Raw genomic sequence first — 26,036 nt, forward strand, 5'->3', positions numbered from 1 at the left:
AAGTTTGTAGAATAAGATAAGTTATTCGCTACTTTTTGTTGTGAGGATAACTTATCTGAAATTAAAAGGTTCCACACCTTCTCATACCACTGCCCGGTAGAAGGCATGTTTGCTTTTTTCCAGTATGAGGCAATCAGAAATTTTGCTGCCAGTAGCAGTATTGAAATCAGTTCCCATTTTTGGGTAGAGAGTTGTTGAATATCAAATTTTTCTAGTAGGACAATTAAGGCATCATGAGGGACTTTGTATTGTGTGATTAATTCTATCTCTCACAAGATCTTGTCCCAAAATAAACTAACTTTTGGGCATGTCCACCAGCAGTGCAGAAAATTAGCTGGGTTGCCACAGCCTTTCCAGCATAGACCTGAGTGCCCTGGTATGATATGATGAAGGCGAGAGGGCGTGATATACCACTGACTCATGATTTTGTAAGCTAGTTTTTTAATACTGGTAGAAGCTGATTTAAGAGGATACATCTTCCAAATGGATGTCCAGTCATCCTCAGAGATATGGGAGTTGATTTCTCTCTGCCACTTCTTAGTATTTGAAGGAGTTAAAGGAGAGTTATCTTTAAAAGCTGTTAGTGGGATTTTTTAAACTTTGATGAGCAGACATCTCAGCTGTGTCATAATCTAATTTAGAAACTCTGCTATCCAGTGACTTGTGCTGGGAATGGGAGATCTGGTGTTCCCGTAGATCTTCCCTACTCAGAAGGGCTTCACATTTTAGTGAGTGGAACTAATCTAAGCATGTACTTCATCTGTAGAGTCTGGCCACTTCCACTGATATTAATAGGAACCTTCATGTGCTGAATAGATTCACATACACATAATCTCTGGATTGGGATGCAGGTCTGCATAAGAGGCAGAAATGGAAAAAGTAGCTATTTATTGGACATAGGTTCTGTAAACCCTGAAAGACAAATGTCAGAATGCTGATCAGCTAAGGGATATTGAAATTCATTTTGCTCTTTCAAATTAGTTGTCAAGGGCAACAATCAAGCATTTTGTTGGCACAGTGTGAAAGATGGTGTTTCCTTTTCTGGGGTTTTCTGTAAACTTTCAATTGAATGCTTTTTGGCACTTACTTGGTCTCCAAATAATTTATAATGTGGGCAATAATTATGCATCATGTGGGCTATGCTGAAGCAGTTCAGCTGCGCTTTGTTTGTAAATGGGCAGCATTTCGTACTAATACGTCCTGTTTAGATAACAATAAAAAGCAACTAAAGGACAAGCGAATGAAATAAACTTGTGTGAAAACCTGGTTTAAACAGTGGGGTGAGAATAGGATGGATGAGACTCTTTTTTAATTGCTAAATTAATAATTAGTTTGTGATTTAGAGTTTATAGGCCTGATAGCTTTATTTGCCTTGGTAAAAATTTTAGGGAATGGATAGATACCTAATATTGTTAGAAGCATCTTGGTTATAATTGAATGATGGTGGTTCAGGGTGGATCCAGGCCTGGTTGTGTTGGTAATGGGGAAATTCTGTTAGAATGTTGTCCTCTGCAAAGTTACTCCCATTTAAACCCATTTATATCAGTGGGCTTAAATCTGGGCAACTGCAAAGGACTGAATTGTTGAAGTTTTGAGTTCATTATACATTTATTGTACAAGCTTACATTTCAGTAGACAAAAATAAATATTGGAAACACTTGTTTCTGAGATGTTAATGGAATGCTTACAAATTATTTGCTCTACTAATTCTAATTTAAAGCAATATGTACAAATCCATTTTTGAAAAGGATGCATAATAGTATGAACCTTGATTTTCTTTTTTCCCCTTTTCATTGCCACAGTAAATTAACATGTTCTTCACAAAAGCGTCTGCATCAGAAATGAGTAACGTACAATTACGAATAGCAGTATCATTCCCAATGCTGACTTAGTTATTGTATATATGTGGCATTTTTTTCTGATGTGTTCTATGCTGTGACTTTTTTTTGTACCACTTGGAGTTTCTCTTTTCATATGCTAGTTTCTGGTTGCCAGTCAAGTGAATAAAAACATAACCCATAGCCTTTTGTAAGGTTGGGGTATTAAGTGCCAGTTTTGTGAATTATGTGTTTCACTTATTTTCTATTTTCATCTTCAGCAGTAGTGGCAAAAATGTGTTATGACTTTTATGTGCCTCCTCATTCTAAGTGAATTCTGTTTCTAGTAGCTTACCCACGTCTGTTAACTCTCATTAAGCTACCACTTAATTCATGTAACAGAAGCAGGCATTTAGCATTCCATGGGGATAATGTATTACATTGGGGTCTTTTGTTGTTTTATATGTGACTTCTCATCTTTGCTCTACATGCTTCTAGAAATTGAACTAGAATCTGATACATGTTTGCTCTCAGAATCATAGGTTTGCTTTACTTTTCTTTGTTAGGCTCACATTTTCTTGGTTTGATTGTCTTCCTGTGTCTCTGTTGTTCCCTTTCCTATCCTTTGTCTTCTGTTGACTAATGAACACTCTTTGTCAACTATATGATACTCTCTTTGTGTTTCCTTGTTACTGTGACTTCTGGCTTTCTGTCCCCCACCTTTGTTTCCTTTTGGTGTTGGTCTTCATGTGCATCCTCCAGGCTTGCCTTGGATAACGCCGTTCAACACAAGCAGCTGAACATATCATCCCGTTTTTCACCCAGGGTGGCAGGGGAGAATGATTTCCTCCAGACTGTAATAAACAAAGTGATTGCTGCCAAAGAAGTCAACCACAAGGGTCAGGGTAGGTACTTTGCCTTGCTTAAAAGATTAGCATGGAAAATACTGTAATTGCTTGGAAGTTATATTTTAGCCAGCATGGTGTAGTGGTTAAGAGTGGTGGTTTGGAGCGGTGGACTCTGATCTGGAGAACCGAGTTTGATTCCCCACTCCTTCCACATGAGTGGCGGACTCTAAAACTGGTGAACTGGGTTGGTTTCCCCGCTCCTATACATGAAGCCAGCTGGGTGACCTTGGGCTAGTCACAGCTCTTTAGAGCTCTCTCAGCCCCACCTACCTCACAGGGTGTCTGTTGTGGGGAGGGGAAGGGAAGGTGATTGTAAGCCAGTTTGATTCTTCCTTATGTGGTAGAGAAAGTCGGCTTTTCCATTTATTTACTAGCTCCTTTGACCAAAGGTCTTGAGCTTAACCATAACAAGAAAGTCGGCTTTTAAAAACCAACGCTTCTTCTTCATGTTGTTGGGTCTAATGCTGGGTTATTGGGTTTTGATCATAGCCACTTCCTTTTCTGGGATTTTGATTATTATATTAATACAGTCCACATTACTACTTCTATGAGAAGCATTTCACGCTTTCCTACACAAGTCTTTCTGACACTTCCACTACATTGGGATGTGTCTGTCATCTTATTGTAGTCTGTTGTCTTATACTACTGTTAGTATTTTCAGAAACAAAGGAGGCTTCCTGATTAAATGTGTTTTGCTTGCAGAGTTGTCCAAATTCTTGAAAACCTTTTTTAAAGAAGTGCTGGCAATTCTCTGTGTTCAGTATGTTACTTCAGCAGCTTGGCATGTGTGTGTTAAGTGCCGTCAAGTCGCTTCCGACTCTAGCTTGTGCTAAAGTGAATTGAATAAACCAAGAAATTTACAAGGCAGATGAATCTCATAAGATTATGTCATTCACTACTTGGTAATTACACTTGATCCACCCATTCCCAAAGCACCCATGGGAGATTGGCCCACACCATGGGAGAAAATAGTCACTCGCTCATTCCCTCTTTGAGGGAAGGCCATCTTGCAGCTTGGGTTATTTTCACCTGTTGCTCAGGGAGGCAGGAGTTAATTTTCTATTTGCCTGTCTCCAGGACGGGAATAGCCCAAGATCCCACTTTGTCTCCTGCCTCGCTGGGGAGCTCACTCAATCAGCAGAGCTCCACTCTTCTGTGTCTTAGGCTAGCTAGGGAGATTTATTGTTCCTATCTTACTACTCTACCCTTTCTTCTGTGTGTCCTAATTAAAAAAAAAAGATTCCCCTCTGTTCTTCTCTTTTACTTTCTGTCTTCTGTTTGCATTACAATGCAAGCCTCGTCTGCATTAGAATCGGCCGCTTTAAGCGGCCGTGAGGAGGACAATTTTCTATCGGACGCCGACCACGATCGCTCCCTGCGATCGTTAGCTCTCACGGCTTCCAAAGCGCCCTACGTTTGCCGCCTCGGCTTTCTCTCCGAGTGGTAAGATGCGCCCGCCTTTCAGCCCGAGGAACGGGCCCCTCACAAGAAAGCCTCCAAGATGAGGTAAAATGGCGAGTGCCACAAAAAAGGCGTGAAAAAGCCACTGCTCCTGAAGACTGCTTCTAGTGCTTCGGCTGCAGCCTTCAGCAGTCTCCCCACCTCCGTGGTTATGGAGGGAGAACCGCAGACTGGTAGCTCTTGTCCCTGTGTGAAGACTTTCTCGGGTAAGGTTTCACTTTCCCCGGGGGTGCCGGTGGGAGGGCAACCGGCAGACTCTGTAGGAGGGCAAACAGCAACGCTAGAGCAAGTGGCGGCCATGATTGCCCAGGCTCTCGCCACCCAAAAACAGCCCCACTCTTTCAACTACCCCTCCACCTCTCAAGATTCCCCGGGTGTTTGCAGGGGAAGGGAACCATGCTGCAGTCACAAAGAGGGGCCATGGCTAACCAAAGCAGAAATGAAATGCCATTACAATCAGCCTCCCCTTTACGTTATGCAGGACAGATCTCAGTGTATTCTTCTGAAGGCAGTGTCAGAGAAGAGGAAGAGTGTGATTCTGATACTGAAATCACTTTGGTTGAGGGAAATATTCCACGTTTATTTTCCATGGAGGATTATCAGCCCCTCTTGTCTAAGGCTCTCTCTGCCCTAGAGTTAAATGATGAAGCCGAAACAGTGGATGAATCTAAACCTCAAGTCTGGCCAATAGGAAATAAATCCTATTTTCCCAGGGTTAACCAGCAAACCAAAACCATTCCCCTGCCAGAGTATTTTAGGCAGGTGATTAAAAATGAGTGGGACAAACCCACCATTAACAGACAGTTCCCTGCTGTCACTAAGAAGCTGTACCACATGTCATCTGCAGCCATGGAACTCCTTAAGCTGCCAGTGGTAGATGCCCCAGTGGCAGCTCTGCATTCCTCAGAGCTCCCGGCAGAGGAGGGCATGGGTTGCATTAAGGACTCCTTAGATCGCAAGATGGAGTTTTTGTCCAGGAAAGTGCACGAGGCTGCTGCCTTAACATTGCAAGCAAATACCACACCAGCGATCGTTGCCCTGGCGTCCCACGCTTGGGCTAAGAAATTATCCCAACTTCTTGTAGGGGTAGACCCGGGGGTGTCGGATTGTGTGGACAGAGTTCTCAAGGCTTCTGCATTCCTAGCAGATGCATCTCTGGATGCCCTTTCCTTTGCAGCTAGATCAGTTGCATCCAACTCAGCTATTCGTAGGGCTCTTTGGCTGAAGGCATGGCCTTTTGATATCAAAGCAAAGAACCCTCTACTTGCCTACCCTTTGCAGGGAGGAAAACTTTTTGGGGAAAGGTTGGATAATATGTTGATAGAAACTAGGGACAAAAAGTGTATTATGCCAGAACCTCACAGAAAAGAGTACAGACCTTTTCAACAGCCTTTTCGATCCACCCATGTCCTGCCTAGATTTAGGCAGGATCAAAGGCGCACTCCCTGGTCAGGCAACCGACAATCCTTTTGGAGGCCTGGAAGATTCCAACGCCCTTTCCAGAACCAAAACCAACAATTCTGGGACGAAGGGGAAAAGTTCCAAAAATTGGGAAAACAGTGATGCCATCACTGTGCCTGTGGGAGGAAGATTTCAGCTATTCCTTCCACAATGGAGGCTGTCGCAGCCAGATGCCTGGGTGCTGCAAGTTATAGAACAGGGGTACCAAATAGAACTGAAAACAATTCCAAAGGACCGTTTTGTCCCATCGCCAACACCCCGATCCATGGTCAAACACACCAGGACCATGAATGCCATCTCCCACCTGCTACAGATCAGGGCTATAGAAAGTGTTCCAGTAGTGGAACAATGGACTGGCAATTACTCAATATTTTTCACAGTCCCCAAAAAGAACGGGGACTGGAGAGCAATCCTGGATCTGAAGTACCTCAACAGGTTTGTGCAGACCAGGCGATTCAGAATGGAGACCCTGTCCTCCATCATAGAAGCACTACAACACGGTGCATACATGACCTCCATAGACTTACAAGAGGTGTACCTACATGTTTTGATCCACCCTGCACATTGAAAATATCTCAGATTTTCCTACAAGGGTCTTCATTTTCAGTTCACAGCCCTGCCCTTTGGTCTGGGACCCACCCCCAGGGTGTTCTCAAAGGTGCTAGTGACCCTGGTGGCAGAGCTCAGAAAGGAAGGGATACAGTTGCACCCCTATATGGACGACCTACTGATCTGCGTGCAGTCCAGAGAGCAGTCGTCAGTTCACACGCACAGGGTGATGCAAGTTCTGGAGGAACATGGGTACATCATAAATCAAGAAAAAAGTCAACTCTGCCCATTACAGCGTATTTGTCACCTAGGGGTGATTGTGGATACCACTTCCAATCTAATCATCCTCCCAGAAGACAAGGTACAAAAAAATTCCACCATGGCAAGAGCTATTGCCAAGGCCCGCCAGACCCGGCTAATGACTCTGGCTCGTTTGCAGGGACACATGGTGTCCTGTATCCCTGCTGTGCCATGGGCTCGTTTTCACTCCAGACCACTGCAGTGGCTACCTCGACCTTTTCAAAACCTCATAGCTCACAAAAGAGACAGAGCAGTAACTATCTCAGACCTAGTCCAAAAGAGCCTTCGTTGGTGGACTCAACACTCCAACCTCCAAAAAAGTCTATTGTTTATCCTACCACGTCCCATTCAGGTATTCACTGACGCCTCCTTGGAAGGCTGGGGAGCCACAACAGACGGGCACATTGTTCAAGGGTTCTGATCTCCAGAGAAAAGAAAACAACATATCAATCTCCTGGAGCTCAGGGCAGTCTACCTAGCGCTCAAACACTTCCAACACATCGTCTCCAACACCTTTGTACTCATCAGGACGGACAATGTAGCAACAAAGGCCCACCTAAACAAACAAGGTGGGTCCAGATCGTCAACACTGCATCAGGAAGCCAGCAAGATACTCACCTGGGCAGAAAGGAACCTTCTGACCATCAAAGCTGAGCATATCCAGGGCACACTAAATGTTGAAGCAGATTGGTTGAGCTGTCGCACCATCGATGAAGGGGAGTGGTCCCTATGCCCACAAGTTTTCCAAATGCTCCAACACAGGTTTGGCCCTCTTCTAGTGGACATGTTTGCCTCGTTCCAGAACAGTCAACTTCCTCACTTCTATTCCCGGTACTATCAGGTTCAGGCGGAACAAACAGATGCCTTGCTGGCACCCTGGCCCTTGGGGACGCTGTACGCCTTCCCTCCTCTACCCATTCTGCCGAGGGTCCTCAGGAAGATCCGGGAACAGAAGGCGGCGGTACTCCTGATAGCACCGGACTGGCCAAGGAGACCTGGCACTGACGTCAATGTCAATCCAGGAACCTTGGAGACTCCCATGCCCATCCAACCTCCTCCAACAGGGCCCAGTTGTACAACCCAGCCCTGGGTGGTACAAGCTAACCGCATGGGTTTTGAGAGCGACATTTAGCAGACATAGATCTAAATGAACAAGTCATCGCTACCATATTAGAAGCCAGAAAGCCGTTCACCAGACGAATTTATGACTACACATGGAAAGCGTTTGTTCGATGGTGTAGAAGGAAAAACGTAGACCCTGTAGCTATCAACCTTCCTCAGTTACTCGACTTCTTGCAGGATGGTGCAAATCAACAACTTCGTCCAGCCACACTCCGCAAGCAGGTGGCGGCCATAGCCACAGTTGTTCCTCTCATGGAAGGCACTCCCATATCAGGTCACCCTCAAATTAAAGCATTCCTTAAGGGAGTCACTCAGTCGAATCCGCCAGTAGTCCATAGATTCCCTACCTGGCGCCTTAATGTGGTGCTTACCGCCTTAACAAGACACCCATTTGAACCCCTGAAGGATATTCCCCTTCGATTTCTATCTGTGAAGGTTATCTTCCTCACGGCCTTAACTTCGGCCAGGAGGATATTGGAATTGGGAGCCTTATTTGTTCGTAACGATCTCTGTGTCTTCCACAGGGACAAGGTGGTGCTTCGCCCAGACCCCACTTTTGTTCCCAAAGTGAATACGCTTTTCCACAGACAGGAAGAGCTCCGTCTACTGGCCTTTTCTGCCAATCCTATTACCACAAAACAAAGAGAGTGGCACTCTTTAGATGTGCGTAGAGCCATAGGGACATACATTAACCGAACGGCACCATTTAGAAAGTCCGAGTCCTTATTCATATCCATGTCAACACCAAACGGGTCGCAAAATGTCTCGCCCTTCTATCAGTCGGGCGGTTAAACAATGCATTGTAGAAGCCTACAATGCATCTAAATTACCGGTACCAGAGCGCATTACTGCCCATTCAGTACGAAGCACAGCCACTACAGCGGCTTACAATAACAATGCTTCATTGGACGAAATCTGTAAAGCAGCCACCTTGTCCTCAATCTCCAGCTTCGTACGGCATTATAAAATTAACACCCTTTCCGCCGCTGACGCGGTTTTTGGTAGAAGAGTACTACAACATGCCATCGAGGTGGAATATCAAATCCCACCTGGGTACTAGCTCTTAGATGTCCCAAGCTGCAAGATGGCCTTCCCTCAGAGAAGGAACAGAGCCTTATTTACTCACCGAGAAGGTTCCTTCCGCTCTGAGGTAGAAGGCCATCTTGCCCACCCAAACAGATCCAGGGTGGCATGCTTATCTGGGAATTAATACGTCCACATATGTTAGTAACACTGTTCTCCATGTTCCAGAGTTACTTACCTCAGTTCAAAATCTTGTTATTGCTGGTATCTGTTTTTTTTTCCTGTGTTACCTGTTTATACCTCCTGTCTCAAGAAGCTTGGTTATAGTCAAGTGGGATCTTGGGCTATTCCCTCCCTGAAGACAGGCAAATAGAAAATTAACTCCTGCCTCCCCGAGCAACAGGCCAGAATAACCCAAGCTGCAAGATGGCCTTCTACCTCAGAGCGGAAGGAACCTTCTCGGTGAGTAAACAAGGCTCCGTTACCCACTGTTATGAAAGTCTGTGGTATGTCACACTGATTTAAAATAATAAGGAGCATCGGAATATAATATAGTTAATTTAATAACTTCCACTTAAATGAAGAAATTGACAATCCCAGTTCTTACGAGTAGGAAAGTAGTTGTGTTTTGTATTGGAGCTTCATGTTGTTCCTTAAGCATTTTGGATTTCTACAACACTACGAGCAGTCGCTTCATGTGCTCTTTTTGAAGTAAGTAACGATGGATTGGGAAGGGAAGTGTTCTTGCTTGCTCTTGGATACTGGTTTGGAATATAGGAACACAAGGCAGAATAAAGGGCGTGTTGGGCATTTGGGAAATTAGTAGTGAAGGACAAAGTTTTTAATAAGTAGCAGGGTAAAGGTACTGAGTAGTGTGCACATTCTTCATGGTTGGGAGAAATCTAACTTTTAGAGGGTAGGCTGGGGAATGCTGTATAGACAAATAATTCTTTGTGTAAAAGATGTTGTATTGATGCCCAGGTTCAGAAAAACATGCAGTTGTAGGCCAGTGTTGAGGAGGTAATAACAGAAGGGCTGTATCTTAAAGTAAGGTCCGTTGTCACAACAGTGATGTTTGTATTACTTGGTTCTTCAAAAACTGGCCTTTTGTTAGATGGCATTTAGAGCTTGTAACCCTACTTGCCTGATTCCTATTTCTTCACCTGATAGTCATACATTTGCCTTGGCGTGAAAAATATTACCCTTTCTGTCTTCATATGTTCCCTTTTTTCTTTTGAACAAATGCCTTTTATTTGTTTTAGAACTAGAATATTAAAGTTGTTTTCCTTGTATGAAATTTGCAAGGTTTGGTGGCAGTAATGGGTAGATGTTTTCTTGTTTATACATTTCTCTGTTATTAAAAACAATTAAGAACTGTTGGGGTTGTTTTGCACTTGGATTTTTCTTTCTAAAGAACGTTTCCTAAACAGCATATTGTTCTTATTACTACAGGTTTATGGGTGACATTGAAACTTCTTCCTGGAGATATTCATCAGATAAGGAAAGAATTTCCTCATCTAGTTGATAGATCAACAGCTGTGGCTCGGAAAATGGGGTTTCCTGAGATTATTATGCCTGGTAAGATTCTGATATTCTAAAAAAATTATGGAGGTACTGCAAATGTTAATGTTTCTTTAATGGTAGTTGAAGGAAAAGAATAAATTGAATTTAAAGATTTTGGTACTAAACTGTTTTTGGAGAGATTTGGCTTAAAAATTACATTTTCCATCTACTTTCAGGCTTGTATTAATAATGTAGTAGCACTATTGTAAATGTGATAGACTAACTGTGCACAGATGGTAGAATGTCTCATTCATTTAGTTTCAAAGTACAACATCCTGGTGTGTTTTGACTACTTGGCTTTTAATATATGATATAAATGAAACTCTGAAGCAATAAAAGCAGACTTCAAAAGCGCCTCTGTTGCTTGCGTGTCCAAATGGGCTATCAAATGCTTATCTTATCCTCTGTTACATGCAGATATGTGAACATTTGTGCACAAAATGCTAACATCTATAAGTGAAATTTATTATTTAATACATTAATGCAAAACTGTCCAAAAATACATGGCAAAATAATTTCTTAAAAAGCATTCACATCGTCCCCATTATATTTTAATAATGGTATTTCAAGAAGTCCTTGTAGCTGAAAATGGGCTACTCCAAACAGTTGTTGTGTAGCATCCAGCTAGTCCCACATGACTATTTAGAAGAATTCTATTTCCAAAATTCCAGAACTGCTGGTTTCACCAGCACACAAACTCAGTCAGCATTGGCTGTTTGAATCCTGGTGTCCCATCAGTAGAAGTCACTAACAGTCACTGATATGACTAGCTTCCCCCTCACCATCCATCAGTCCTGTCTGGCTCAGGGAAAGTTTATTCCTAGGTTTGCAAGATCCATGTGGAGTAATGATCATGCATGCTAGGGACTGCAGTGGAGAGAGGGAAAGGGGTGAAATTGCTCGGTTCTTCTGTCAGCTCTGCTTATGTAAAGTTGGTAAAGGTGGCACCCTACAGGTATCCTCTGGAGGACTGCTTTATAGAGTAGGAACCATCAGTAAGTGTCTGAAACTCATCCAAATTTATGTCTGGGTACACGTCATACTCTTTCTTAAAACTAAAGAATGATGGCCAATCTAAGAAGCGATATTGAACATATGTTAAGGTGTATACATTCAGAACGGAATGTTATCATTTTTACAGAAATATATCTTACACAAATTCTGTTTCTTCACAAATGTACATCTGAATTTACTGGAAAGATGTAAACCTAATATCTATGGAAGTTCTCCTGTATCTCTTTGCTTACTACCTATTAGACTCTGATAGGTCACTTTTCCCTGGCTTGTGCTTGAGAAAAATATTAACTATCCTCTTGTCCTGTTTTGGTTTTATTTTAGGTGTGGTTATGATTGCTATTTTATTTGGTACATATCTATAAGGGTAATGTGATCTAATTGGTTGATATATAGTAATGTAAGTGAATGCTTATTGTGAGCCACCTCAGTGGGAAATGTGTGAAATGGTCTCCCCCAGCCCCATTTGCTGTGTGCATGTTGTATATGAGGGTCCCCCCTGCCTCTTTGTGGAGGATTTCAGGTTGACCAGGGGGCAGATGGGGGAACGGCAAGGTGGGGACGATACACTTTTGCAATTCTTTCTACATGTTTTCCCATACAATCTATGCTTTAATATGGAGTGGTATGACTTTTTTTCAAAGAATACTAGTTTAAAATGTATAATTCAGATGGGTTTTTTCCATTTACATCCTATTTATGTGAAATTATTAATCATATGGTCTCTCCTAGGTGATGTCCGTAATGATATCTATGTTACGTTAGTCCAAGGAGACTTTGACAAAGGAAGCAAAACCACTGCAAAGAATGTAGAGGTTACAGTATCTGTTTATGATGAAGATGGCAAAAGATTGGAGGTATTTTACTGTGAAGGATTTTTATCTTCCTTGTTAACCAGAAACCTTTTCCTGTATATTGTCTGAGGAAGCAAAATATTGTCATGTTGAACATCTAAATCTTACATTTTTGAATCAACAGATCTCATTTTTCTTTACGATAAATATATTTTCTAATGTGTGAACAGTTGTCATCGTTGCCACAACTGATGATACCTGATTTGAAGCTTTTAAAGCTTGTGGTTTCCCTTAAGTATTATAGTAGCTTTTGTTAACTGAGAAATTGGTTTTAATCTTTGTTTCTATTTTTGGTAAAGAATGTGATCTTCCCGGGTGCTGGAGATGAAGCCCTTTCAGAATATAAGTCTGTGATATATTACCAAGTAAAACAACCTCGCTGGTTTGAAACTGTGAAGGTATGCCTGGCATTAAGGGGTTTTTTTTAATAAAAAGAGGGAGGGTGGAGGAGAGAGAGCAAATCATATTGATAGACTTGGAATATTGCTGTCAGAGTAATCGTGGTATCTGTGCTAGAGAAGCTTTTGAAGGTTGCTTAGGAACAACATAGATGAAGACATTGAGTTGAACATATTTCCCCCTCAGTCTTCTGGTCAAGACAGCTTTGAAAGAATTATTCCAACATCTGTCTGGTATCTCTCTTGCAATTGAAAGCTCAACTGTATAGCAAGTGGGCATAATGTAGAATAAAAACATACTGCTGTAAAGTATACAAGTGCACTTTTAGATTATTGGGATCTCTCACGCATTGTTAATGAAAATAGAACCTCGGTAGAACCACAGTAAATGCTAATTATTATTGTTATAAATGTATGCTGTTATTATGCATATTAATGACATTCTGGACCCAAAGGAGTTTAATTTTTAAATTGGGAAAGGGTAAAAAGACAAAGGTAAGCAATAAAGGAAGCAAGGGTGATACTATAAAACTGGGAGAGTATACTTCCATATGCATTTGGCGAAACTACTCTTTTACAGCATATTGCCAGATGGCATAGTAGTTGCTGAGCTTTGGGGTATGAAGAGGAATGTGATAGTTGAGAGAAAGAGAGATGTTACAGCATCAGTATTTTGCAGAGTGAGCTTCTGGGCATAAGAAGTGGCAAGGGAGAATATGTGAGGATGGTTATAGATACAAGAAATCCAGAGGTTTGACCACAGTAGATTGCCTTTATACCATAAGTCTGTGCACTGCATCATAAATTTGGAGAGTTTCAAAAACAATTAGGCAAATTAAGAATGTGAACAGCTGTTTTTGGAATGGACATGATGAAATTGTACTAGAAATTAGTACTAGAAAATCAGAGTCAGAGCTTTAAAGGTAATGATGGCAAAAGAAGGAAGATCCTTAATAATGTGGGGGAAGAAAAATCATGGCATCACCATGGCAACAAAGTGAATTTAACAGTGATAGAGTTAAATAAGAAGTTGTTCTCATTAACCTTTGATGGCGCCTGTATATTAAGAGTTACACATGATGCTGCCTTAATTTGCGCAAATGTACAGTGTATATTTTCTTTTGCTTTTTTCATTAAAAGAAGAATATCTAACACCTGCGAGTGCAGGAAGTAGATGTAAAAATGGGATATTTAATTGTGTTTCTTTACTTGGGTTAGTGATTTTTTCTTTTTCTTCTTCTTCCTCCTCCTCTTCCTCCTCTTCCTCTTCTTCCTCTTGTTCTTTTTCTTCTTTCTCTTCTTCTATTTATACTCTGCCCTCCCCAGCCAAACGCTGGGCTCAGAGTGGCTCACATAATATTTCAACCTATACGTATATTAAAATGGAATAAAACATTTAAAACAGCAATTAAAACAGCCCTTTAAAATCCTTAATAGCATAAAAATATCCGAGGGCACCCCCCCAGACAGTAACATAGAGTTACAGCAGGGTGAACAGAAGAATAGTCAAGAATTATGTCATTCAATTATCAAATTTTCTTCTTCTTTTAAAGAAAGGACTTGTCCTACAGAAATATTCATGTCAATGTGTTTGCTTAGTACAAGACAAAAATGACAAAATAATATGCTTATGGGTATAGTGAGACCTCGTGAGGTGATCTAACACTTATACAGAGATGAGATTATTGTGAAATTCTTGGGAAGAATATGAAAAATGGGTATATTTGAGAGGGTGTGTATAAACATTTGGACCCAGAACAGGTGACATGAAAAGACTGGTGAAATGGAGCAGTTAAGTTGAATTGACTGTTGTGACACCTTCTTATAGCAGCGATCCCAAGTTTAAAAACAATCAAGAAGCAGCACCAGTCAAAACATTGTATCAAATGAAAAGCAAACTGGCAGTAAAAGTGAAAAATAAAAACTGAGTACCAGTGTTGATAAATCATACTGGTGTTCAGGAGATTAAAACAACAGAAACTAAAAGCTAACAATAACTGATGGATCAAAAGCGCTGTCAGCATAGAAAGGGGAGATCAGTGGACTTGTCCAAATCTTTCCCAAAGCCAGGGCTCCACCTCCGCAAAGGGTTAGCAGGTGTTTTAGGTGCATGCTGAGTCACTGAGAGGTCTGGTTCAACACGTGCATTTTAATTCTGGGTTCATGGAATGTTACTTTGGATAGGAAAAAAAACCAAGCAGAATAATGATGGTTGATCTGTAAGGGTGAGCTGTCATTGTTCCTTTTACTCAAAAAAGGTACTGTTTGCATCCTAGACAGCTTGTGTGTGTGTGTGTTTTTTTAACTAAAAGTGTAACTTTACCGGTTTGTAAATATACGAGAAAGAAAAATGCTGCTTGGTACCTTAGTTCTCTGATACAGCAATAAATAAATTCGTTGAAAAAGATTCTTAAAAGGTATTTTGGAAGTCTGATGGCTGAGCAGCTATTTACAAGCCTGATCTATGGCTTTATGCCTGGGGTGAGTCAAGGGTTACTGCTGCTGACCAGACAGAGAAGATTCTTGTACTCTGGAAGAGAGGTCATGCAAATTTTTCTGTCTAACAAGGGGCTATATATGCCAAATGGCTAATGTACGCATGTGTTGGCAAGCTGATGGAATGTTTCTGTGTTAGTAGCTTTTTTTGTAACCTGTATGTGTACATTTTGTTTGTTTTGCAAAGGTTGCAATCCCCATTGAAGATGTAAACCGCAGCCACTTGAGGTTTACATTTCGACACAGGTCATCACAGGACTGTGAGTAATTACATCTGTGTGCTTTCCTCATCTACTTTTCTCATTCTCATTCCACCCTTACTTCAGGGAGTTCAGGGCAGTGTACGTAGTTCTCCTCTCACCCATTTTCTCCTCCTTTGCGAGGTGGGTTAGGCTGAGAGAGAGCGACTGGCCCGAGATCTCCCAGCAAGCTTCCATAGTTGAGCAGGGGGTTAAATCTTGTGGTTCCCCACTTCAGGTTGGTCATACTAACCACTCTACGAGGCAGGCTCCTCTATTGCTGTTACTCCCTAGTGCCAAGATCTGTTGTGTGGAAGTCATTGTTCCAACTTTTGTGAATGATGTGGAGTAACTTCTTTCTTATGGAGGATTTTTCCCTCTGACGTATCGTTTCCCCTTTCTCTTGGCTGCCTTTTGATTTATGTTTATCCCACCATCCCTTCTCCAAGTAAGCTAGTTGCTGGCACTGAGTTTACACTTTGTGAAGCTTGGTAAGTAGAAGTACTTTTATGGGAAAGGTATGGTGACTTGCTCAGAATATCATTTGTGTGGGGTGCTGTGGTCTTTGCTAGTTACGCAGTCCAGCTGCTGGAAAAGCTTGCTAGTGATGTATTAATTAGCCACGTACTGACACTATTAGGCAATTAGTAGTTTCAGATTAAAGTCACCAGTAATATTATGACATCCCTAGCACCCTGCTCATCAATGTAATTGAGAAATACAGCATGCTTCGTATGCATGTGATAAGACAATGGTCTTAACTAACATGATTGAGTCTTGTGGGAACCTACAGTTTGAATTTTTCATTATAATATCAGCAGAAGAATCAAAGCTTTAATCATGTAACCTTCACTGGATGCATTTAAAAACGTGTAATATTTGACACCTACTCCATAATGGTTAATGCTTGTGTAATTAAAAGCCACTATTTTGATGTAGAAATTGGTCATATGAATGAGAGCAGTGCTTATCCTAATAGAATATTTTAACAGTGTTGCCAATGAAAACAATATGTAGCAAATTACTGTCATATTTATGACTGAATTACAAATTGGTTCAGTAGGTAGCATTCACGTTATGTTGCAGTGGATCATGGGAGGCCGCCGTGCTATTTCACAGATTCTTTTGGATGCTGTGGAGTTTGAGTGTTGTCCACCTGTTTCCGCTTCCCATCTTTTGTTGCTCTGAACTTCCACTAATGAGTTTATTTATTAATAATAATGAGAGAGAGAAATATCTGATTAACCAAAATGGAAGCATTAACATTTTACTGCAGTGTAGATTACTTTTCAGGCTTTTAATTAAGTGCTAAGAGGAGAAGATTTTTGTCTGTTTGTCTGTCTGTTTCATAAAACCATGGTTTGTGTGTTTTCTGAACTTTAAACAACCAGAAAAGATGTGTCCATTCTTGAGCAATCGTTCCCATGTATGTATGAAATTCCTTGAAGATTACAACAAGATGTAACCCTTATTTGTGGGACCAATCAGTGTTGCTGATGTATATAGTCTAGTGCTAGTTCCATGACAAAGTAGCTCATAGGAGGAGGTGGATATACTTAGAAGCATGAGGTAACCAAGGACCATGCTGGTTGGTGCTTGTTACTTTGGAGAGGGAGGACAAAGAGTCCAACACAGATCAGCTTTCAGCAGTACCAAGGGGAGTCTAAATGCCCCCAACAAGTAAGTTAGGGATTTGGGAATTCCCACAGATTCCTTTGGCCAACGTTCATGTGCTTGTGAAGTTTGATTTTTTTGCTGGTAGTAGTAAAGAACTTCCTGTAACCAATATCCATCTGGTACAGCCTGCTGTGCAGTAGTGTGATTTTTGTATGCATGTGATTCATTCAGGCTGTGCCCAAGTGTTGGTGGCATGTGCATCTGGGTCTCATAGCGAGTAGTGCTCCATGAGAGGAGGTTTCAGTACATAATGTGTCTTGTGTACAGACAGATGGGATTGTGCCTTACATTTCTAAGTATTTACAACATCTTACACTTACTGATGACCCAATAATTTCTTATTTAGATTTATTTTTTCCAAAATATTTTACAGAAGTAAATATTTCATGGATTTCACAAAACAATACATATGTCTAATCTCATCTTTAATTTTATTATTCCATGTTATTAAACTTTGGCCATTTCTCAGTTAACAACTTGAAAACTTCTATGTTAATTTAGACACAAATGCTGTTTTCCAGATTCCCACAATCCAGTCATGTATAGGAGGTGCTTGTTGCAATATCCAACTGGAAGAAATACATTGTCATGCTGCTGTTTAATAAACCTTTACTTCCCTATCTGTGGCTAAGACATTCTTTTAGATGACAGCAGCATAATTATAGGTTCTAATGGCAATTTGTATCCTGCAAGATCATAAATAATGTTCATAATTTATCCAGTTGTTTTGTCAACAATAGGACAGGTCCAGAATATACGTATGAAATCTGCTGGACTGGAGGAACATCTCCAACAAGTACTAGTAGACCCTGTATATATACATACCAACCTATTAGGCATCGAATACTAATTGTACATGGTTTTTTGAAAAATTGTACCTATTGGGATGACCCAGCAAGTTCTAAGCCGTAACCTAATCTTCATGTTTTGTATGAGAAAGAGCTATATCTACATTCTAAAACGTCTGCATCTATAGACGATATTAATTGATTGATTTATAGTAGGTTTATGTGGTTTTTTTTATTTTTTGAAACAGCTAAAGATAAGTCTGAGAAAATATTTGCTTTGGCATTTGTTAAATTGATGAGATATGATGGCACCACTCTGCGGGACGGAGAGCACGATCTTATAGTCTACAAGGTATTTCTCTTAAATTCGCCGGTAGAGTTGAACCGTTCAGGAGAATGTGAAGTAGAAGCACTATTTGAATATATGATTGAATTTATATTGCATTGGCCACATCAGACACAGAAAAGGAATGCACGTGTCAGATGTGAGAACGAAAGTTCACTATTGCACAGCCTCAGGTGGTTAGTCATGTTGGTCTGCAGTAAAAGAGCAAGAATCAAATCTGGTAGCACCTTAGACAACAAGATTTCCAGGGTATAAGCATTCAAGAGTCAAAACTTGGAAATCTTGTTGGTCTTCAAGGGACTACTGGACTCGAATCTTGCTGTTGTACAGCTGCTTCAGAAATAAGTGTACCGTTCACTGAACCTGCTGAGCTTTCTGAGTTGAAAACATTTGTGGCTTTTGAAATAGTTAAGCCGTATATGTGACAACTTCTCTTTTTCTTCCTTGTTTTCCCTCTCTGTTCCAATAAGAATATTTATGTATACAAATACAAATTAATTTTGCTACGTGGCGTGCTTAATCTGGTGCCTGAAGGCACTGAAGGAAGGGTGTCTTTAAGATACCAACACTTTAAAAATGAAACAAATGGTAAAATGCATCTGCTCTTACGCACAGTGGACTGCAAAAATAAACGCTGTGGGTTAGTTTTGGGGAAACTCATGTTTGTTTATCGCTTAGAATGTTTTTAGCTTCCTGCTTCAGCTTTGTATTTTGTTTCGGGGGGAAACATTGCAGGCAGAGGTGAAGAAGCTAGAAGATTCGTCAACGTATTTAAGCTTGCCGTCCACTAAAATAGAATTGGAAGAAAAAGGTCACTCCACAGCTGGCAAGAGCATGCAGAATCTTGGAAGCTGCACCATCAGTAAAGATTCTTTCCAGATTTCCACTCTAGTTTGTTCAACAAAGCTAACTCAAAATGGTGAGGAATATAGTCGAATCCTTGGGGAAAGATTTTATTCCACTTATATGTGATAGAGAATGTTTGCATCTTTTCTCTTCCGATTTCTGAGGCACGTGCACTGTCTCTGTGCGAGAGGGTTCTTTTCCGTTCTGTTGTATCTCTTTCGTCCTCTAATGTACACTTCTTCACTTCTTTATTAACGCTCACAGACCAATTGGTCATCCATCACATTTTCTAGTTTTCGATGAGCCTGTAATTTTAATTCAGTTGAGTCAGTTGAGTTAATTATACATATTTAATTACACTGAATTTTATTGGGAGGTTAGAAATAAGCTGATTTTACCTGTGTTGACTAGAAATTTTAGAAATGTTAGCCATTCGGATGATTTTGTTGTTAATTTTTTAATTAGAAGAGAAAGATACTTTTATCTCTTATTCAGTGGCAAAGTTCTGTTATGTAGCCAGTAAGATACAGAGGTCCTCAGTTGGGGTTTTAAAATTGTAATTTTGTACTGATGCTTGCTGGTCAAATCATTGTAAATAAACTGAACTGAGCTGAACTGACCAATTGATCATAAGCAAATATAGGAAAAAACTAGGTACATAATTATAAATGATATAGTATTGTTTGGTATCTAATATACTCTGATGCCTGCCTTTTTGGGACAGCTACAGAAGCAGTAGAGAAGCTTCAGCGAATACTAATTGAGCCAGCATGGTATAGTGGTAAAGAGCGGTGATTTGGAGCGGTGGACTCTGATCTGGAGAACCAGGTTTGATTCCCCACTCCTCCACATGAGCGGCGGAGGCTAATCTGTTGAATTGGGTTGGTGTCCCCACTCCTACACATGAAGCCAGCTGGGTGACCTTGGGCTAGTCACACTCTCTCAGCCCCACCTACCTCCCAGGGTGTCTGTTGTGGGGAGGGGAAGGGAAGGTGATTGTAAGCCGGTTTGATTTTTCCTTAAGTGGTAGCGAAAGTCGGCATATAAAAACCAACTCTTCTCCTCCTCCTCCCCCTCCTCTTTTCTCCCAGTTAGGCAAAAGTAGTCTGGGAAGCAAAAAGGAATTACTACCCTTTCCCCCTCTTCCCCACCCCCAGTCCTCACCAACAGCTTCTGCCTTGGAATTTGTGATTTGGAAGAGCATTTAGCAGTCCCTGAATAATGAGCTGGTGTATTGCACTCTTGGTACTGGAGCCCCCCAGAGCTGTCCTGTTCAGTTTCCTTAATGAGACCCATACTTAGGGGATATTTTGAGCAAGACCCATTCCTTATTTCTTTAGAAATCCTATTCTTGGTGAACGCAAAAAAAAAGTGAGATTTTGTCTTAAAGGATTGTGATGACAGCTTTGTAGGAGCCCGCGTATGCATTATAAAAATTGGATTGCAATTACCTGAACTTATGGGAAAGCGTTGTGACACTGTGTCGTTCTGAAGGACCTCTGTGCTCTTTTTGAAAACAGTCTGTGAAAGCTTCAGTAAAAAAAAGTAGAAAATGATAGGAAACTACTCCTGTCATTTTCTTCAGTTTACCCCAGGGAGGAAAGAATATCTTATTTTCTGAATCCCTGCATGACTTAAAGAGACTTCAGAGTTTTATTAACTCCAGATCTAAAGAAGGAGAAAGTGGAGAAAAGTGTCACCCCACGTGCTTGCAACAAAATGCTTTACACAATTTGATGTTTTCAGACTTACATATTTCCAGAGGTGACAAGCTGTATTTAATAGGAGTATTTAATAATTTCATAAGAGAATTAGGAGGTCTTTTGCGCCATCAAACACTTTAGAAGAATAATTTGGTTGCTTTAAGCCTCAGGAAGGTTTCTGATTTCACTCCCTATAATCTAAAATTGAGATCAAAGAGACAGGTCAGTTTAAGACAAGCAAGATGACTATTTATTTTTTTAATTTAAACATTGCCAAAAACAAGGTAACAGTTTCACTTCAGTGAAAATACAATGTTGTTGTAAAAGCAGAACAAAAGCAAACCACAATACATTTCATTAGGAACTGCAGCCAGTATTCAGTGAACCCACATTATTCAAAATTCAGTAAATCCACAATACATTTTTTAAGCAACTATGGCCAGGAGGCAACATCAGGGGAAGGCCTCGGCCCTGTAGTTGGACCTCCATGGCAACTGGTTGGCCACTGTGTGAGACAGGATGCTGGACTATAAAGAACATATAGAACCAAATCTTGCTTTGATTCAAAAACTTGATGGAAGAGGCAAGTTCTCATTGCTCTAAAGGCTGCGTATTTGACTGGCCAAGTCCAGCTTTCTCCAGGAAATACTGTCACCCTGGTAAACCAGCTCTAGCTGCTAAAATGCACCTCTCAGCTGCTGCCTTCACCTGGGCATTCAGGAGCCAAGACCAGATCTAGAAGTAGCCCAAACTGCAGAAGCTGAGTCTTCAGGGGCATCATGTGTCTCAGATTGGCTGAATCCCCAACCAACAGGACTTCCATGTCATCTGAATTAACCTTCCATTTTGTTTCCCCATATCCATTCCATTCCTGCCTGATTTGGTTGATCCACTGCAGAATCCGGTGAAAACAAGTACTGCTGGTTATTGTCAACTTACTGCTGACACCCCAAACAAAATGAGCCTTCCTTGAAAAGGTATCCAAAGCTCCTGAAAATTAGATCAGAATCACTTTCCATCAATCTCCCACAATAGGTTTGTCAACTAAAGCAACCAAGGCAGTTTTAACACTAACCCCCCACGAGGTGGAGATCAAGATAATCCACTTCATCCCCAAAAATATGGAATTGTCACATTGCCCAAGAATGAGATTTATTTACTTCATTTATACCCCACCTCCCGCCCAGTGGGGACAGAAAGCAGTTGACATCATGCTCCTTTCCTGAAAATATCTGATAAACAATTTTCAATGTTAGACCGTCTTATTTTTAGTTGCTGTATGCAAAAAATTGTGCTTGCCTCTACTTGGCCATTCAGTCTTGATGTTGTTCATTTGTTACTAAAAACAAAAACATCTTGCACAAAAGTGTGACTTGCACCATGTCTTATTCCTTCCTCATGAATGCATACTTACTTCGTTGATACCTTCATATTTGTTGATACCTTCATTACACATGAACACATGAAGCTGTCTTATACTGAATCAGACCCTTGGTCCATCAAAGTCAATATTGTCTACTCAGACTAGCAGCGGCTCTCCAGGGTCTCAGGCAGAGGTCTCTCACATCACCTTCTTGCCTAGTCCCTTTAACTGGAGATGCCGGGGCTTGAACCTGGGACCTTCTGCATGCCAAGCAGATGCTCTACCACTGAGCCGCAGTCCCTCCCCAATTAAGTTGCATTCAAGTTGCATTCACATTGACAGCATGTGTTATTTTTAGTATACCTAAAGACTAATCAAAATCCCTGCTGGTTACCGTTTTAGGTTACTACGTCTCTTAGCCGTGATAGCTAAATGGAAGCACCATTTTTAGACAGAAGAGCCAGACACAACAGCAAAGAGCTACTGCCTTCATGTTCTGCCTACGAGTTCCTCAGAGCTATCTGTCTGGCTGCTGTTGAAGTAGAAAATTGGTTGCCCTTATGCCAAGCAATTTGCCACTCTCTATCTACAACAAGAGCTCTTCATTCTTTCCCCCTCCCCCTGCCCTGGGCCTCTTGCTAACTTTAATTTGTTCTCAGTTACATGAACATGGTGTTAAAAGACCAGCATCGATTTTAATCTTCTCACCTTCCTGTCATACTTGCATAAGGTACAATATGTAATATAAAACTGAAAATCTAGACACATACTATACCAACTTAAAACACACCTTTTTTTTGCCGTCAAGTCACATCTGACTTATGGTGACCCATGGTGGGGTTTTCAAGGCAAGAGATGTTCAGAGGTGGTTTGCCATTGCCTGCCTCTGTGCCATTACTATTATTCCTCAGTCTCCTATCCAAATACTTGCCAGGGTCGACCCTTCTTAGCTTTTGAGATCAGACGAGATCAGGCTAGCCTGGCCTATTCAGGTCTAGTCTAGGTTAAACTTTATTTATTTCATTTATATGTCTCCTTTCTCCTCAGTGGAGACCCAAAACTGCTTACATCATTCTCCCCCCTCCCTTTTAGGTTAGGTTGCTCATACTGAGCGTACGTAACTGGCCTGAGGTCACCCAGCAAACTTTCATCAAAACACCTGGTATTAAGAGGCAGCTTCCTTAATAAGTATATTCCTGCCTGTTCTTTTTTCTGATTTACCAGCCTTTGTTACCCAGCCTCTGAGAAATTCAAAACAGATAAAATATTTTTTCACGCAACGTATAGTTAAATTGTGGAACTCCCTGCCCCAGGATGTGGTGATGGCTGCCAACTTGGAAGGCTTTAAGAAGGGAGTGGACATGTTCATGGATGAGAGGGGTATTCATGGCTTCTAGTAAAAATGGATAGTAGTCATGATGCACATCTGTTCTCTCTAGTATCAGATGAGCATGCCTATTATATTAGGTGAGGTGGAGGCAGGATGCTGCTGCAGTCACCTTGTTTGTGGGCTTCCTAGAGGCACCTGGTTGGGCCACTGTGTGAACAGACTGCTGGACTTGATGGACCTTGGTCCGATCCAGCATGGCCTTATGTTCTTAAGGCAGGACGTATGTATGTATACAACTATTTGAAGTCCAGCTAATGTACAGATAGGATATGATCCAGCCTGGCATGAGAACAGCTCCTATTGTCTCTAACCCAGAGTGTAGAATATGGCTTGGAGCAGGTAGGGAACTGCTATTCAGAGAAAGCAAGTACATCTTTGTATCCAGGTATGAATCAAAAGTTGACTGCATTAATGTTTGAGTTGGAAAATTCAAGGAATGACTGTCAGCCGCTTCATTGTTCAAATAGTAGAACCCATTACTTTGTGATGATGTCTGGATCATGGGATCAGTTGCACAAAACACTGGTCAGGAAGAGAGGAATGGGATTGTCAGTTTTGTCTGCCGTGGTATAGTGGCGTTCTGTTTCTTGTCACTGAACCATCTGACATCACAGGGAAAACTTTTGATTTTTTCTCTTTTGTGATGTCCAGCTCCACAGTGACTTTTTTTAATGGGAAGTCAAGGCTGCTGTAATTTTGAACGTATTTTCGGTATTTAAATTTAAAGCCTCTCTAATGTCTATCTAATATACCGCTGTGATGTTTCCTTAATTGGTAGAGAGAGATCATACTGAGTTTAGATGGCAATTTCTTCATTTTTGATGTTCAGCTGTACTCTTTTGTCACCTTTTATGCAGCATGTTAAGGATAGTTTTATGGTTCTGTTTAGTAGCTTTGCGATAGAGCTTTTATGCTTCCCATATGTTGATTGATCTGAATGTATGTTGTTTGCATTTGATTTGGCATTGCATATGTGCCAGTAATTAAGCACATGTTTTACAGAACCTTTTCCTATTTTCAGTTTATTCAGCTGTTAGATGTAGAATCTTAGGAGGCACAATGAGCTGAAATTCTGTTTTTATATGGTAATGAAATTTATTCTGTTAACAGTATTTCAGTTTACTATTTGTCTTCCTAATAACTTTCACAGTGTAAATGTTTTGGACATCGTAGTCTGTTAACAACTTGTGAAATTTGCTACGAACAGCTATGCAATTCTAGGATTGTATTTACAACCCTCTGCCTTCTATCCTAGCAGAACAATTGAAATAAAATGCAAATTAAATCTGTTTGTGTCATAAAGTATAGTGAACTTTTGAACAGTGGCAGATAGGAAAGCATACAACTTGTGGATAATCATCAGTTCAGTTAGCTGCCCTTCTTGTTTATGTAACTTACTTGTTCATAACTGAGTAGCTTGATTCATTGCTGTTTCCCCTTGACTTTATCTCATGTTAAACTAGCCGCTCATTCCTGAGCCTTGTGGCGGCCGGGGACACCTTAGCCGTGGCTCAACTACAGCGCTGCCAAAGAGGTTCCCTGGCTGCTGCAAGTCTTCAAAAAGACTTTTAAAAAGTTTTTAAAAGAACATGGGGCTTCCCCCCCCCCCCCATAGCAAACACCAACGCTGTTGCTGGAGGGGGTGTTCCTGGGCTGGAGGGGCTTTGGAAGCTGGCTGCCGTCAGCTCTGCCCTGGGAAGCCCCCCCCCCCCCACATGTCTTTTGGGATTTAGGTCCCTGAGAGTCTGCAGCATCGGAGGGGCAGCATGCAGTTTTGTGGTGCCCAGGCGCTGATGGAACTGCTCCTGCCACCAGCGTAAGTGCTTCTTATTCCATAGAATCATAGTTGGAAGGGGCCACCAGGGTCATCTAGTCCAATCCCCTGCACAATGCAGGAAATTCCGAACTACCTCCCCCGCACACACACACCCAGTGACGCCTACTCCATGCCCAGAAGATGGCCAAGGTACCCTCCCTCTCATGATCTGCCTAAGGTCACAGAATCAGCATTGCTGACAGATGGCCATCTAGCCTCTGCTTAAAAACCTCCAGGGAAGGAAAGCTTACCACCTCCCATGGAAGCCTGTTCCACTGAGGAACCACTCTAACTGTTAGAAAGTTCTTCCTAATGTCAAGACGGAAACTCTTTTGATTTAATATCAACCCATTTAATTTCGACCCATGATAAGAGGCCAGTTATGCTGGCGGTGGGGTCACGTCGCCTCCAGAGAAATTTTGGCCCCCCACCTCTGGAATGCACTGAAAGTTACAAATAATGGGTAGATCAAAGGGAATTTCCCATTACCTCAGGGAGTTGCTGACAGGCAGCTTGTCTCTTAATTTGCTGGAGTAACCATTCCACTACAGATGTAGGAATACCATAGCTGAATGCTCCGCTTGCTGTGGAAGGGATTGCACCATATTTAGATGGACTTTCCTGTATTGATCCCATCGCTTTGCGCTGTCTTTCACTCGCCTCTGTGCATTTTGTTATCCATATTTACCAACTGAACAGATCTGCGGTTATTTCAATTCTCCTACCTCATAGTATATTGTTGCCTGCACAGCTAGCTATTTCCTCCCTTTCTCATGACTCCCCCCCCCCTTTGCACTTAGTGGACCTGCTGGGGCTTTTGAAGTGGCGATCCAACACAAGTCTGTTGCAGCAGAATCTGAGGCAACTTATGAAGGTTGACGGAGGTGAAGTTGTTAAGGTAA

At 41.4% G+C, this 26,036-nt stretch overlaps 1 protein-coding gene across 2 annotated transcripts in view; it reads left to right on the forward strand.

Moving 5' to 3' along the window:
* The window catches only part of DOCK1 (dedicator of cytokinesis 1), a 530,876-nt gene that overhangs the window by 82,235 nt on the left and 422,605 nt on the right, over window positions 1-26,036 (forward strand). For both annotated transcript variants that reach the window (XM_056850272.1, XM_056850273.1), the window contains 8 exons: window positions 2,643-2,722; window positions 10,094-10,219; window positions 11,951-12,075; window positions 12,372-12,470; window positions 15,154-15,226; window positions 17,919-18,022; window positions 18,752-18,935; window positions 25,935-26,032. In XM_056850272.1, coding sequence (XP_056706250.1) covers window positions 2,643-2,722; window positions 10,094-10,219; window positions 11,951-12,075; window positions 12,372-12,470; window positions 15,154-15,226; window positions 17,919-18,022; window positions 18,752-18,935; window positions 25,935-26,032 — 889 coding nt within the window. The remainder of the gene's footprint in view (window positions 1-2,642; window positions 2,723-10,093; window positions 10,220-11,950; window positions 12,076-12,371; window positions 12,471-15,153; window positions 15,227-17,918; window positions 18,023-18,751; window positions 18,936-25,934; window positions 26,033-26,036) is intronic.

The sequence above is a fragment of the Euleptes europaea genome, chromosome 5 (assembly GCF_029931775.1).
Source record: "Euleptes europaea isolate rEulEur1 chromosome 5, rEulEur1.hap1, whole genome shotgun sequence".
NCBI lineage: Eukaryota > Metazoa > Chordata > Lepidosauria > Squamata > Sphaerodactylidae > Euleptes > Euleptes europaea.